Genomic DNA, 15160 nt, shown 5'->3' with positions numbered 1-15160 from the left:
ATTTGAAATATATGAGTTTGTATGTAATGTATGAATATAATATACAAGTTTCACTTTTTAAATGGAATTACTGAAATCAATCTACTTTTTCATGATATTCTAATTTTATGACCAGCACCTGTATATTTCACAGCATGCATTTCACCAGTGAAATATTTGTCTGTAAATAAAAACAACAAAACATACTATTTAATTTTTTTTTTATTTTAGCAATATGTAGGTAGCGAACACTTTACTGAAAATGATTCCTTGCAGCTGCTTGCTCACAGCCTGAGCTACACTCGTCTGTATTTGTCTTAGTGGAAGCAAAGTTTGCAGCTATTTTTAAAATTTTGTTCCACTAGTAAAATCATTAATAAGGGGGATAAAAAGGGCACTTTGCTTTTTTGTATTCTAAAGATAATTGATGTGAACAGTTCAGATCCAGCTGTCAAGTCATTACTGCCATGTGAAGTACAACTTCACACGAGGAATGCAAAAAATCTAAATCAATATTTAGTAAAAATGCTATTTGTCTACACCTGATGGGAGCAATATGCTGCTAGTAATCTAGTTTAGTCTGTATTATGGACAGTAGATGAGCATCAGGCATGCTTGTGCTACAGAAATGATGAGCCATAACAGTAACTGCTTCACTTTGTTGTCAGATTAGTCATGCTGTATCTCTGAACTACTTTCTCTGGGTTATCATTGGTCAGATCAACAGTTACTTTCAGAGAACATAACCTCAGACTGTGCTTCCCACGGACCGTTACATACGCTAGTTTCAACCTTATGGGTTTTTGTTGCGGTTCTAGAAACTGGTGCATTTTTGACTAATCTGTACGGCAGCTTTTATATCCTGCATTGCATATATTTCAGTCTGCTGTTATCTTTGCTTTTGTGTTATTAGTTGTTTGAGACACTGGTTATTCTGAAAGATGTATTTATTAAAGAAAAAAAACATTGTTATACTGTTGAAAATATGTTTATTTATTCTAACCTCTGACCGTTGCATCAATGGTCTCTGACACAGATCCTTCCACATCACTAAGACTGAACGTCAGGGTACAGGTATAGAAGCCACTGTTTTCAGTTTCCACCTTGGCGATAATGAGTTTGGTGCTGTCTATGTAAGTATACCCATTTTCTCCATCCAATATGGGGTCACAACCCTAGATTAAAAAAAGGACATAAAAGTTAGTCTTTTTATAGTTATAAAATGAAAAATGTCTTGTTACGACAGAAAAGCCAGTACAGTTCAATCAGGTTTGAATATCATTTCTTATTTTTAAATTCCCAACTTAATGTGGCAGAGAGTTTTGAGAAGCCTTATACTCCTGGGAGTTGTGTTGTCTGTGGTGTCAGCCTGAGGTAGGATCTCCTGTAGCAAAATGGCTTCAGCACATTCCAGATGAAGGATCTGGATGTTGTTGTGCTGTCATGGTTGACACACCTTTACACGGTTGTATGGAGCCTGTAGAGCGGCAAACTGGGTTGATGGTCCCTGCTGGGACCGTTTTTTCAACTGTCACGGGATCATACAGCTGGGGTGTTGGAGAAGAGGCTCTGACCAGTTGTCCAACTTTGAATACAGGGGAGCTATGTGGCTTTTGTCCTGGTCGAATAATAGTGGACCAGATCTTCACCTCTTACAGAGTTGCTAAGGGGGCCATGGGAGTTTGACTTTTCAGGTCCACGTTTTGTGGACCTGAAGAAAACTGCATGAGGAAAGAAAACATTTCTAACCTTCTTTATTTAAAATGTATTTTAGCAGTTTTTCACTTTTTATGTTTCTCAAAAATTATTCAGTTAATAAAAAGGAAAAAGCAGGAAGTTTACTGGAATCCCCAGAAAAAACATTTATTTTACTCAAAGTTAAGATAAATAAAAATGATCTGAATTTAATTTGATTGAAGCAGAGTTTTCAAAATAAAATACTATGATTACAGCTATGTTTTATTATGTACCTGTATTTGTTGGGTGTAAATAACATTTTTTTTCTATTTAAATAATTTAATAATTGTCTACTTCGATATGTGGTGCTCTATTAATTCGTATACAGAGTAGATTTCAAAAAACACGGCAGAGTTGCCTATACATTAAAGGTTTGGTTCATAATGATCTGGACAATAAATTAGTCTGAAAAAAACCTCAACCTTTTAATGCTTATACAAGTTTTGTGACATAATTCAGTGAGACTCACTTTGTACCACTTGAGCGATGAGGGGATGTTGTAGCTCTCCAGTTTATCAATGTAGTCTTTCAGAGGGCAGTTCAGGATGTCAGACACTCCCTTTGTAAGGTCCTGACAGGTTTTCAGAGGCCTCCCACACTCTCCAGACACTGGCAGATTCACCTCCAGCTTAGTGGACTGCATGTAGCATTTGGAGATAGTTCTGCAGGGAAGATAATTTAATCAGTCATCTTGTTGTAAAGTATTATTAAATGTGATATCTGCTGGTAATATCATACCGCAGTATCATCACGTATTCCCCAGCATCATCCAGTGTTGTGTTAAGGAACCACAGAGTCTCTCTGACTACCAGAGTCTGGCCAGTCTGGTTTTTCATTTCCTGTCCTGTTTTCAAATTGTACCAGGTGATGTTGTATGGGATGGTTGTAAAGTTTAGGACGTCTGGAGACAGCAGGGTGCTGTTCAGCATCGCCACCTCCCCAGGAACAGAGAAAACTCTTTCAAATTGAAGCTCATAGTTGGCACAATTCTCTGTAACACACACACAGAAAAGTGAGTCTTTAGTTGTATGCTGCTGATAGAACAACTGAGCAAAGTTTTTAATGTCCATGTTAAGTTAAAAAAAATTTAGGCTAAAGGGTAATTTCCAACAAAATCTGTTAAACTTTGGGTCAGCCTGGTATGCTAAAGCCTGTATCTCACTGGGCTACAACTGTTAACGGAGACAAGACTACAGGAAAATTTGTAATTTTTCTACTTGGAATCACATTGTTTTATATATGTTTGCATAAAAAACTGTGACATTCACACAATGTTTCTGTGCAATTTTTTTTTGTCATAAAGTGTTTTAATTATGTCTCAATTTGCCAACATCATTCATTAAATGTGACAAAAACAAATTCACCTTTATTTATTTATTTTTATTTTTTTCACATTTATTCATTGCTGATGGTGTTTTGATGTGGATTATATTTAATGAATATGTCAGTTGCAGAAAGTAGCTTGGTATAAAAAACAAAACAAAACTTCAAACCATAACTGGAAGCTGCAGAGATAATTTGCTGATCTGAAATACACATTGTGATAGAAACATGTCTATTTTACCAAATGACTGAAATATCTGTGTTTAAAAAGACATGCACTGTCTGTTTTTAAGGTAAATTTATAGGTGAACATTTGTTAAACTATTCGTAAATCTTTTTACAATAATGTAAGAATCAGGTATAGTTTTGAATCTGAAAGAAATCTAACAAGGCGGAGTCACGGCCTCTGGACGGGTTCTTCTTAGTTGAAACATTTTGTCTTTTATCCAAAAGACTTCTTCAGTCTGAGGGACTGCAAGGAAACTAAGACTGAAGACGTCTTTTAAATAAAAGACAAAATGTTTCAACTAAGAAGAACCCGTCCAGAGGTCCTGACTCAACCTTATTAGATTTTTCTACCTGGATTATTGAGCATGCATCAGGACAATCTGAAAGAAACTGCTTGACTCAGTAATTCAAGCAATCCTGAAGTTATAAGTTTGCCCACAAGAGGGTAATCAAACTCTTCCACGAGGCAGGAGGTAGTTGTTGGCTTACTTAGGAATAGCACATTATTTAATTAAATATAGCAAAGTAGTTTCAACATGTAGCCACATGTGTGTATGTCTGTGTTTTTTGTTGGAGGGGAATCTGCCTGACTGAGCTCACCTTGTGCAAATCCTGCCCAAATTCCTGATATCCAGAAGAAAAACAGAAGACTTCCCAGTGTTATAGTCAGGCCCATCGCTGGAAAAACAAACAATAAACATGAACAAATGAACAGAAGTCAGGATAAAAATGTTACTGGATTACAACTACAGAACAGTCTGATTATGGTTTAATGACTAGTTGAAAACGTTTTACAAACACATCAAAAATAGGGGGAAATTTTTGCTTTTCCACTCAGTCTAAACATTCTCGTACTTAATATTTGGAACATGTATGTCTTTGTCTTTCCGTCCCTGTCTCCCACCTTCATCTTACCCTTTCCCTCAGCCGTAGATGACTAGCCTTCCGGTATTTGATTAGTCACTGTGGAAACCTCAAACAAAATACACTGTAATGCTCTACAATGAACCAAAAAAAACCCACCTAATACTATCGGACAGTGACTAAAATATGAGTTATCTCAGCCAGGTCTGAAAAAAAACTGTAAACCCTCAGGAGAAAAACTGTTTTTTTTTTGTCTCAGACTGCACAATCCTTAAAGTTCGCTGGTAACATTTTGCAGCTGTTACTTATAATTAGTTTTTAGTTTGGTTTTTAATTTACAGTTTAACTGGATAGAGCGGGAAATGCTGGCCTGCTGGTTTGAGTTTGGTGTCAAGCTACATTTCCACAGCAGACAGTAACTGATTTTATCTAACCGCATCTTTTAATCATGTGGATTCATAATGAGTATAAAGCTGCAGTTAACCAAGACTTTTAACCTACATGTCAACCACAGAGAAAGTGGTTCAGTGTTCATAATAGTTTATGTCAAAACTTGACAAAGAAAGTTTAGGTACTGTATGATGAAGAGATGTTTCATATTTACTGATGCAATCGTATACTGAATATTTTAAAAATGACTACAAAATCCAGATTATGGAAATCCATATGCTGAAAGCACTTTATGAACAGCTGAACATAAGCATTTTTAAATTTTCCATCCATCCATTTTCTTCCATTTATTCTTTTTTTTCAGGATGGGTCATGGGGGCAACAAGTACAGGCAGGAAAACCCAGACGTTCCTCTCCTGCCAACACTTTCCAGTTCCTCTTGGGTGACCCCAAGGTGCTTCCAGGCCAGAGAGGAAAAATAATCCCCGCACAGAGTTCTGGGTCTGCCCCAAGGTCTCCTCCTAGTGAAAGTCAAGGAATCATCAGATGTCTGAACCACCTCAGCTGTGAGGCTCTAATCTGAGCTCTCCCTGGCAGAGCTTCTCAAACTCAACCACTGCACCTACAGTTTGCAGCGAAGTGTAAAGGAGCCAGGATTACAGACGGCTCCTCAAAGTCTTCTCCACCAGAATAACATGCAGTGCTCTCTCTCTGGGTCGGGAGGCTAGCCTTTGCCTCAAGCACAGGCGTTGACATATCAGGGAATCTCATTCATGATTGATGGTAGGGTGGAGCACAAGATGGACCAACGGATCAGGACTTTGTCTGCACTAATGAGGATGTTTGTCTGGCCTGTCACATTGACAAAGTTGAGCCTGCAGGTGAAACTCTTATTTTCTAGTCGGTCTAGTTCCAACCCTCATCTATTGTCATGAAGCATGAATCATAACAAAAAAACAAGATTCTGGGTACAAGCAGTTGAAATGAGCTTCCTCCCAAGGAAGTTGCTCATTTATACACTGTTTTGAACTGATTAGCATGTCTAAAGTTGTTGTAGGTGTACTATGGTCTTAAATCACAAGACACATCATAAGTTGTGGTAGAGGTAGTGCTGAAAAAGTGATCTTGTTTTGGGTTTTTTTTAAGACCAAGCTCTTTTACCATTAAATTTAGGAACATATTCAATTTGAAAACACTTTTTTTAAATGTCACAAAACTGCACAATAAGCTATATTTACAGATGGAGACAAATTTGTTTGTACCCCTTCAATAAAGAAAGAACATCCCAACAAGGTCATTAAATTAACTTCAAACTGACAAAAGTAATAAAAATTAAACACAATTACTGAATATCGAATTATGAAAATCAGTCATGCTTTTAAATTTTGGTTTACCAAAATAAAAAAATGAACTAATGAAACTGGCCTTGACAAAGAGGATGGGACCTAAAACTTAAAATCTTGATGCACAATCTTTTGAGGCAGTCGCTGCACTTCTGCACCTATTTTGGTCCACTCGTCATGAACAAACTGCTTTATCTGTCTCGGGTTTGAAGGGTTCCTTCTCCAGATGTTTCAGCTCCTTCCACAGATGTTGAGCAGGATTAGGATCAGGGTTTGGGCCACTTCAAACTTGTCCAATGTTTTGTTCTGAGCCATTCTTGGTGTTTTTAGCTGTGTGTCCTGGGTCATTATCCTGTTGGAGGACCCATGAGCTGCAACTTAGATTAGGTTTTCTGACACATTTTGCTCCAGAATACCTAAAACCCTTAAATCTTTGTGGAAGTTGTTCTTAGCTCTTTTGTTATCATTCATATTATTAGTCTTGTACCATAAACCTCTAAATAATCTGAGCAGCTGGAGACACAGGAACATCCAGCTGCTTGGAGATGATCCTATAGACTTTCCCTTAACCTCTTTCTAAGCTCCTGAGACAACTCTGTCTTTAACTTTCTGTGCTCCATGTTCAGTGTGGTACACACCATGATACCAAACAGCCCTGTGACTACTTTTCACCCTTAGACAGACTGACCGGTTACAGGACTGAAGACATCTGTGATTCTGATTACAGGACACACCTTAGTTTAACATGCCCCTATGGTCAAATTATACCTTATTTATGGATACTATTCTTTTTGTCAAGGCCAGTTTCCTTATTTTTTATTTTATTTTATATATTTTTTGATAATTTTGGTGAACTGAAATTCAGAAACAATAGAAACAATAACTGATATTCATTAATGTATTTTAATTCATTAATCAAATTTATAAACACTCTCTCTCTCTCTCTCTCTCTCTCTCTCTATATATATATATATATATATATATATATATATATATATATATATATATATATAAATAATACAGTATATGCTCTCAAAAAGTAAAAGTTGTTTATTGTTGCTCTAGCTGATGTGGGATCCAGAGTCTTGCTGTCTTGCTGAATAGTTGGACAAGCCCAGACACAGCCGGGTGTGAAAAAAAGCTAATTATGTTCAGCTGGTTGTCAAAGAAGTTTACCAGTGAGGTGACTGAGTCATACAGTCTTGCTACCAGTGGTGTCAATGGCTGCAGAGCTTTAGTATGAGTCAGAATTTGTATTTTGTCTTTGCAGTTTAAAGACCCTTACTTTGAATGTAGACTTTTTTTCAGTACAAAGCTGCTGCAGATAACTTAACTGAAACAGGAAAACAAAGCCAAAAATGGGAAATTAAAGACTAACTTTACCAGTTTAGTTGCTGTTGTTTTTTTTAAATATCCTAAATAAAATAAAAAATGCAAGCTCAAATTAGATGTCATTACAACTTGCAAACTGCCAAGGATCCCCTAAACATCTCATCAAAACTGACCTGCACACAGTGAATTGTAGGATACTTATACCTGCAAATGAGGTTCTCAAAATTTTTGTTCTCCTTATTAAATGTTTTTTAACTGAGTTTGACATGGAACACGCCTTGTGAGCATGTTTTATGTATGTTTCTGTGTGGTGACAGGTGGCGAAAAGATCGAGAAGCAGATAAAAACGTCATGGTTAACGTGTGTGTTTGCTCGTCAAGGAAGTAGCTCATGACTGCTGGTAAATGAGGAAAATTAGTTTTACTGTTTACTGAAGCAATAACTGAGAGACTGCTAATTATCTCAAGGATGGACCTATTTACCTGCCAAAAACACAGTCTTTGTTTATGTGGTGTAAACAACGACCAGAGGCACAGAAAAGGAAAACGCTTGCATGACAGAAACCACACAGACACAGATGTTGGGAAATGAACTTCAGTAACTGAACAAATTTGTGCAATGTTTGATTTCACTACAACAAACTGACAGAAAGGAACAAGTGTTTTTTTTTTGTTTGCATTCGGCCAAGTGGTAGCTGGGTGTGCAAAATATCTGTTCAGCCATGCGAACTTTGCCCATCTGTTTATGGGACAGTGGTTACATCACAGACTGAAAAGTGAACACAGGTCCAAGGTCCTGACAACATCTAGAGAGCTGAAAAATATGTGATAAACATCTAGTGTCACAGACCTTACTGCGCACTCATGTTGTGCTTTTAAATTTCAAAATAAAGTATGCAACTAAGAATATTTTGCTGTTACATTTAAAGCCATATAGCTTAGGATCATTTGAATAACACACGCAACATTCCTTTCTAAACACCCGAAATTAAAAATAACAAATATAATCAGAGGGCAAAAAACAGAGAAAAGTTGTACAGCAGTTACAACTAAAAAAACGTCTGAAGAAATTTTAAAGGGTGCGAATACAAGTACAATTTTTTTCTCTAAAAAAGTATGTTGTAACAATCTTATCTGGTCAAATGTCTAAGTTTGATGCATAAATAGTTTAAGAGGCGTAAAGAGGACCAAGATCAAAATAAATCTGCTGCCATTGGCACATTAGGGTCACCTTGGTAACCTGTGTCTCTCACTCCCTGACAACATTCCTTATGAGACAGGCAGAGTAGAAGAGTAGAAATTTAGCCTCTAACATTTACTGTGCAAAAACTCCAAGTTGAATTTAAAAATACTGCTGAACCTTACGTAACACAAGAGTCTGGTTGTCACACATCAATTTCTTTGTATCTACAGTGTTATAAGAAAGATATGACGTTAAAAATACCCTTCATCTCTAGGTTTGAAAAGAAAGTTCTGAGCTCAGATATAATAGAAGTCAATGAGAGTTTTGGTGTGCTCACCTTGCAAGTCTTAAAGCAATGAGAGACACACTGGGTCAGTAAAGATAAAAATGTTTTTCTGAATGAAGTGTAGACTGTGAGAGTAAAAAGAGTTCATAAAAACTTTGGAAAGTTTAGAAAGTTTGTGTGTGATATCATCTCACTTGGAGTTAAACATTCTAGGAGAAAATCTCTGAAACTCATGTTTCAAATACTGCAATTGTGTAAAAACTATTAAAGATCTCAAAATGCCAGTTGAGTCACGTAAAGTCCAATTTTCTGTGACCTGTTTAAATTTAAATGATGTTTCTTCTGTAAAGTATGTCTGACCTATAGAGCTCCAAACAGGTTTGGGTTTTCTTACTTAATTAATCAAATCCTTGTTTTTGCAATTTTTTTTATTACAAATTCTGTCTACACTTTACAATGTACTTTTACAAAAAATCATAGTAAACTATTGCCTATCAAACAAAAATAACAGTAATAAAAAACATTTGAAAAAAATGTAATGCAAATTTTAGGAAAATAGCCTATTAGTAATAAAGGTGCTTGTTCACCGGCATCCTTATTAATCATGCAATATTCATTTAATTTTGACAGATTAATTATCAGTCAAAAGCAGACATTGAAAAATCCTATGTAAAGCTCACATTTAAAACATTCACAGCTGTAGAGCTTTCCATTTAAATAAAGGCTGTGCTTTTTGTTTTTACTTTCAATTAATTTATCTTGTTTTCAGTTTCACTGGATCATGCGGGTTCAACAGCATTTGCTTCAAGGCAAATGTCAGCTACTAATGTGCAAATTTCTCATGTTCCTGGAGTGATGGAAAAATGCTGAGCAAAAGATTTTTATAAAAGGAAAAGGATATGATACTAAATGATAATGGAGAATTGAAACCGAAATCCTCGATGTGTGCTCTCAACCCAGTACACCCTTCATGAGAATGTGGTACTCATACTGCAGATCTATCAGATAAGCTTTGTTATTCATCCTACAGCATAGCTCAACATTTGCAAATACCTGGAATAACTTGTTTAAATTTCCAGTTACTCCACCTGCTTTTAAAACTTTCTAAACGATTGTTTTGTTTTTCTTGACAAAAGCTAAAAAAAAAAGAAAACTGATGTCCTTTTCATTTGTATTGCTGTATTTAAATTATTTTCTTGTTCAACAGGGTTGTCTGAATAAAATTTAGGGTAGCTGGTCCAAATATTTAGTTGTTCTCAGTTGGGGTAGGGGCACCACTGCCTCTATTGGTCGTGAAACATCAATGAAATTAACGTTTGTTGCCAATAGCTACTAGGATAATACATTTATCCTTAATTTTCAGTAAGAGATAAAAAAGTCATAAATGAATAAAAAAAATCAACTGTCAAGGCTCTTTGTTAAATGGCTTATTAGCAATGTTTGTATACTTGAACCAGTAATAATCTCTATGGCTTTCATTTTGGTTGCTGAGCTCTGCTAAATTTGGTAACCACATCTAAAATAATTGAAATACACACAAATTAATACAACATAAACTGTACAGTGGGACAAAGATTTATTTTTATTAAAATTGATTGGCACCTAAATCTTTATCATTATGACCAGGCTTTGTCAAAGGCTAAATATGCTAATGTTTGCTTATGTTTGGGCAGCTTGTTCCAGTGTTTAGGGAGCTCATCCTCTGATCAGAGGGTTGGGGATCTGATCCCCAGCTGTATCACCAAGTGACAATCTAAAGCAATGTTGTATGTGTGTAAAAAATGTAAAAAAAATTAAAAGCACTGTATGAATGATAAAATGAGAAACTCTGTCAAGTACTTTGCAGAATCTGTGGATCAGTGGTTAGAGCAGTCATCCTCCAATAAAACAGTTTTGATATGCCACATGTCAAAGTGTCCCTGGTCAGGACACTGAACTCCTCTTTGCCTCCGATGTGCCCCATGGGTGCATGAATGTGATCTAAAGCACTGGTTAGAATCTATAGAATGATTTATTCAGGTTAGCTTTGTTGAGATGTGGTAAAGTGCTGTATGAATGTGTGTGGATGGGTAAATGAGGGCAGATTGTGTTGTAAAGAACTTTGAGTGGCCTGGTTGTCTAGAGAGGTGCTATATAAGTACAGTCTATTTACCCTTAACCATAGATCCATTTGAGAAAATGCTTCCTTTTATTTAAATCCTTTGTGATACTGCTAACACACCTAATCTGTTTACTGTAACTAATCTCTTAATAAATCTAGCTCTTCTAGCTAGATAGCAACAGTGATAAGCAGCTACACCACCGTGCAGAGCTGTTTTCCAGTCGGAGTTTTAACATTAGACAGCGTGAAGCGTGAGAGTGAACGCTAACTTTTGCATTGTTTGAGCTAAGAGACAGGGTTTCCGTCCTAATATTTCCAAGCTCAGCACTTGCTTTCAGAAGTGAGTAGTTGTTGAAGTCTTTTTTTCCTATTACCAGTCTCACTCAGAACTTTTTATAATTTTATTTTAAAAACTTCTAAATGTAAAGAATAGTAAAGTATGTGTTGTGTTAGAATTTGCTAAAATTTCATTTTGATGTTTCATTTGAGCAGAATGTTGAACTAAAAAAAGCATTTTTATTTTTATATATAAGACAATTTTCTAAAACAAGAGCAGAAAGAAAAGCCTATCTAGGCCTATAAAAGCAGAAAATGTCAAGAAATAATTGCTCCGTAGTACATATTTGCTTTCCCCTCTGAATGTATTCAGTCTGTTTAAAAAAAACAACATCCAGTTGTTTAAGGTTTGCAGGCTGTTTTCCCATTTGTCCTTGCACTTAAAGATCTTTCCTAACATTTTGATTTCCATCTTGGAAATCAGAGACCCTCAACAGTTCAGTGTCAGAACAGGACTATTTTTAGCAGACTGAAAAAGATGCTTGCCATTAGAGGACCCTGCTTGTTCCCATGAGCTGCGACTACATCAGTTTATTTTTAACTATCCCTGAGAAAACATCTTTAAAATGAAAGATGCTGTATCAAAGGGCATTGTTAGAGCAGTAAGCACTGAGTACTGAAATATAAATCACAGAGTTTTAGCAACAAGAAAAAGGTGACAGACAGCCTTGCACCATGTTGTAACAGCCTTTCGATTAGTAAACACAGAAAAACACGGACTGAGATTGAAGGTTTGATTTGAAGACTTTCACCTCGTGGGAGGTTGTTAAAATAAATGACTCATTTTGCACTAAAAAGGCAACTTAACAGGGGTTACCCTTCATGCAATGTTGCACGAGTCTTAAAGGAAACAGATAGTTCACACCAATCTTTTTTAATTAGTGCACGAGGAGGCTCACCATGTGTCACATAGTGCTGCAAAGAGGCACAGCATGAGAAAGTGCATATAATGAGGAATTAGAGTTGTCAGTGTTGTTGTAGATGCTTAAACATAATTGATTATCAAAAAATAACAAGCAGAGAGCAGAATCCCAACAAAATCCAGAACAGCACAAATCAACAACCCAAAACACACAGTAATTGCATTTTACATTTACTTCACTTTTTATTACTCATACTATATAATATATATATATATAACTTATAGATTACTTAAGAAGAAGTTCCATTTGTTGTCTTCCCGGGTAAGGAAGTAAGTCTCCTTTGTGGTTAGAATGAAGACACCTCTCAAGAAGAGTAAACATTCAACTCTGAACATTTTTCTTTAATGGGCATTGTATATATACCAACGTGACTACTCTGTATAGGTGGCTTTACATGAGAGAGTTAGAGTCAAAAATAAAAGAAGGAAAATTAAACTTTTGTTCTTAGATATGCACATTTATGGAAAAGTTGACTGACTCACCTCAGAGAAATCAACACACGAGGCAGCAAAAGACACAGGAAGGAGAGAGTTTACACGGCACGCAAGAGCAAAGAGAGGAAATCTCACCTCTGACCCATGCGTGCAGAGTGGAGTCGCCAATATGCAGCTCAGCTCATTACTCAACAGCTCTGTCCCACCTCCCTGGGACAAGAGCCCCAACAACACAAAGGAACGGAAGAGTGAGTTTGTATTGCACCTTTTAGCTCACCTTTCTTTGTCTTCCCACACATTGTTAAAGTGTCAGTAAAACCTGTCCTGAGTGTTTCAGGGACTGAACCCTCAGCTGAAAACAACTGAGCTGATCATTTTGACACATTTTGTCAAAATTGTGATTAACCAATTGGCCAAATTTGTATTAATCTAGTAATCATAGCTCTTTTTTTCTATAAATTCTATTTTTGAAAAACAAAACAAAAAAAAAAAAACAACCAAAAACCAAAAACCTTTTCATGAGAAATGTGCATTTTTTTATGGTATGACAAATATACCTGATTTGTCTGAAATTTCAAGATTTTTAAACTTTAAAGTTTAAATTTTTTTTTAAACTTTAAAGTTTAAAAATCTGACAAACAAAATGCAAAGAAAACAGAACAGTTAAAGATATTGTGACACCTGAAATCCGTTCTGCTATTTCTGCCACTTACAGCAAAAATACTCTGAACAATAGACATTCTTTAAATGGCTGGACAGGTAATAATTGATAATTATATCTAAGAAGATATAATTATAATTATACTTTGAATATGTTTTTATTTAATATAAAAAATATAAGACATCTTTGATACTTGTGTTACAAAGAAAATTGAATACTAGTGAAAACAAGGGTTTTTTCTGCAAATTGAAACAAGACACACTTTATTTCCAGTTTATAGTTAAATGAATGAAGTATACCAAACAAAACTCATTTCATATGAAACTATATTTTAGCCCCAACACTGTTATCCCAAAGAACTATTAGCTGAAACCTGTCATACAGAAGAAGATTAAAGGTGCATCACTAAGGTCCTGTTTCAGGTCCTCCACTGTTTGTTTTTCCCCTATTTCTTTAAGGCTTGACTTACACATACAGTTAATCTCATTTTTAATGCCTGACACATTGTCTTTTCTCCTCCACATGACTACTTTATTCATTTTTAAGCACACAGCTGCACTGTCATGGTCAAGTACAAAAACTGAACCGAAACGAGCAGCCAAAGTCCACAAAGAAGAAAAAAAACTTTGAAAGAGCTTCAAAAAGAACAAGGAACTATTGATCAAGACCACTTTAAAAAATTGCAAAAATAAAATCTTAATAAATATTATATAAAGAAATAGAATTCATGTATTACCTGATCAAAAAAAAAATGGTTAGCCAATTTTCAGAAGTGTCAAAAGTAAGCAAACAAAACAGCATAAAATTTTTGACATAGTTAAATCTTGTCAAGAGATAGGCACCAGCTCCATGCAACCCGGAATGGAGAAGCTGGTAAAAAAATGGATGGGTAAATCTTGTCAAGATGACAGTTACTAGAATTTATCAGGCTCATATTTTTAAAGCGTGCATCTGGGAGCATTAGAAATTGTTTTCACTGGTGGATTGAAGGCCACATAGTTCAGATCTTAATACTACTAGAAATCTTTGGGATGTGCTGAAAAACTTCACAAATCACAATGAATGTACTGTATGTATGGATGTGTGTATGCATGGATGGATGAATGGATGGATGGAAGAACAGATGGATGGATAGACGGATCAACAGACAGACAGATAAATGGAAAAACGGGTGGATGGATGGCTGGATGGATGGATGGGTGGATGGATGGATGGATGGGTGGATGGATGGATGGATGGATGGATGGAAGGATGGATGGATGGATGGATGGATGGATGGATGGATGGATGGATGGATGGAGTACTTGTATACAGATCTATACATTGGGACAAGACTTTTGAGGTCTTGAAGTCAATACTTTTTATGAAAAAACTATTGCTCAAAAAATTAGTTGAGAAATAGTTTATTATTTTTTATTTTACGCATTTATATGCGTAGAAAAACATTAATCAATTTTACATTGTGTTAAGAATCTGTAGAAAAGTCTGAAGTTGAAGTTGATTTGAAGAAAAAGTCAGTCTGGTGCTTTTCTCCCAGATCTGTTCTAATTATCACGGCTGTAATGAAGCTTGAGCTGAGCAGCATGCAGATGTGAACTCCCATTGGGACGCCCCACACACTGATGATGTGGTGAGAGCTCCTGACACTCAAAGTTCTTCACTATTAGTTGGTCACATTTATTAGTTCACATAGTTCAAAACAGAGAACTCACCAGTCTGGTGTTATTCTTGTCCTTTTGTAAAGGCAGTCACCTCCTCAGGTTCCATAAAAATCCTCTAAAAACATCCTTCTAAAAAAAATCTAAGCTGAGACGTGTGTTTCCCAGCTCCTACTTCCTCTTCTACTGAGACTACGGCACATGTTGCAACTTCCTCTCCAGGAATCTTTTGAAAGCCAGCAGATGTACTAATATGTTGAGCAATAACTGGGAGGAGAGTGGCCTGGATCATGCTGTTCATATTTTACCGGTCACACATCTCTGACACAGCACTTATCGCACTTTATCTAAGCAACACAGAGTGGGTCACACCGTGACTGTAG

The 15160-nt window shown here is 36.1% G+C and overlaps 1 protein-coding gene across 2 annotated transcripts in view; it reads right to left on the bottom strand.

Annotated features, from left to right (window-relative positions):
• The window catches only part of LOC108244205 (interleukin-1 receptor type 1), a 24756-nt gene extending 9767 nt beyond the window's left edge, over nt 1–14989 (bottom strand). The window contains exons 1-5 of one of the 2 annotated variants that reach the window (XM_017430180.3): nt 14832–14989; nt 3868–3945; nt 2455–2707; nt 2186–2378; nt 983–1154 (exon numbers count right to left, since the gene is read on the bottom strand). In XM_017430180.3, coding sequence (XP_017285669.1) covers nt 983–1154; nt 2186–2378; nt 2455–2707; nt 3868–3943 — 694 coding nt within the window. In that variant the 5' untranslated portion in view covers nt 3944–3945; nt 14832–14989. Of the gene's footprint in view, nt 1–982; nt 1155–2185; nt 2379–2454; nt 2708–3867; nt 3946–12506; nt 12635–14831 lie in introns of those variants that run through there. The other variant, XM_017430181.3, reaches the window with a different exon arrangement.
• Between the last annotated feature and the right edge of the window lie 171 nt (nt 14990–15160).

The sequence above is a fragment of the Kryptolebias marmoratus genome, linkage group LG6 (genome assembly GCF_001649575.2).
Source record: "Kryptolebias marmoratus isolate JLee-2015 linkage group LG6, ASM164957v2, whole genome shotgun sequence".
NCBI classification, from domain to species: Eukaryota; Metazoa; Chordata; class Actinopteri; order Cyprinodontiformes; family Rivulidae; genus Kryptolebias; species Kryptolebias marmoratus.
This window is presented reverse-complemented; position numbering and strand designations above follow the sequence as displayed.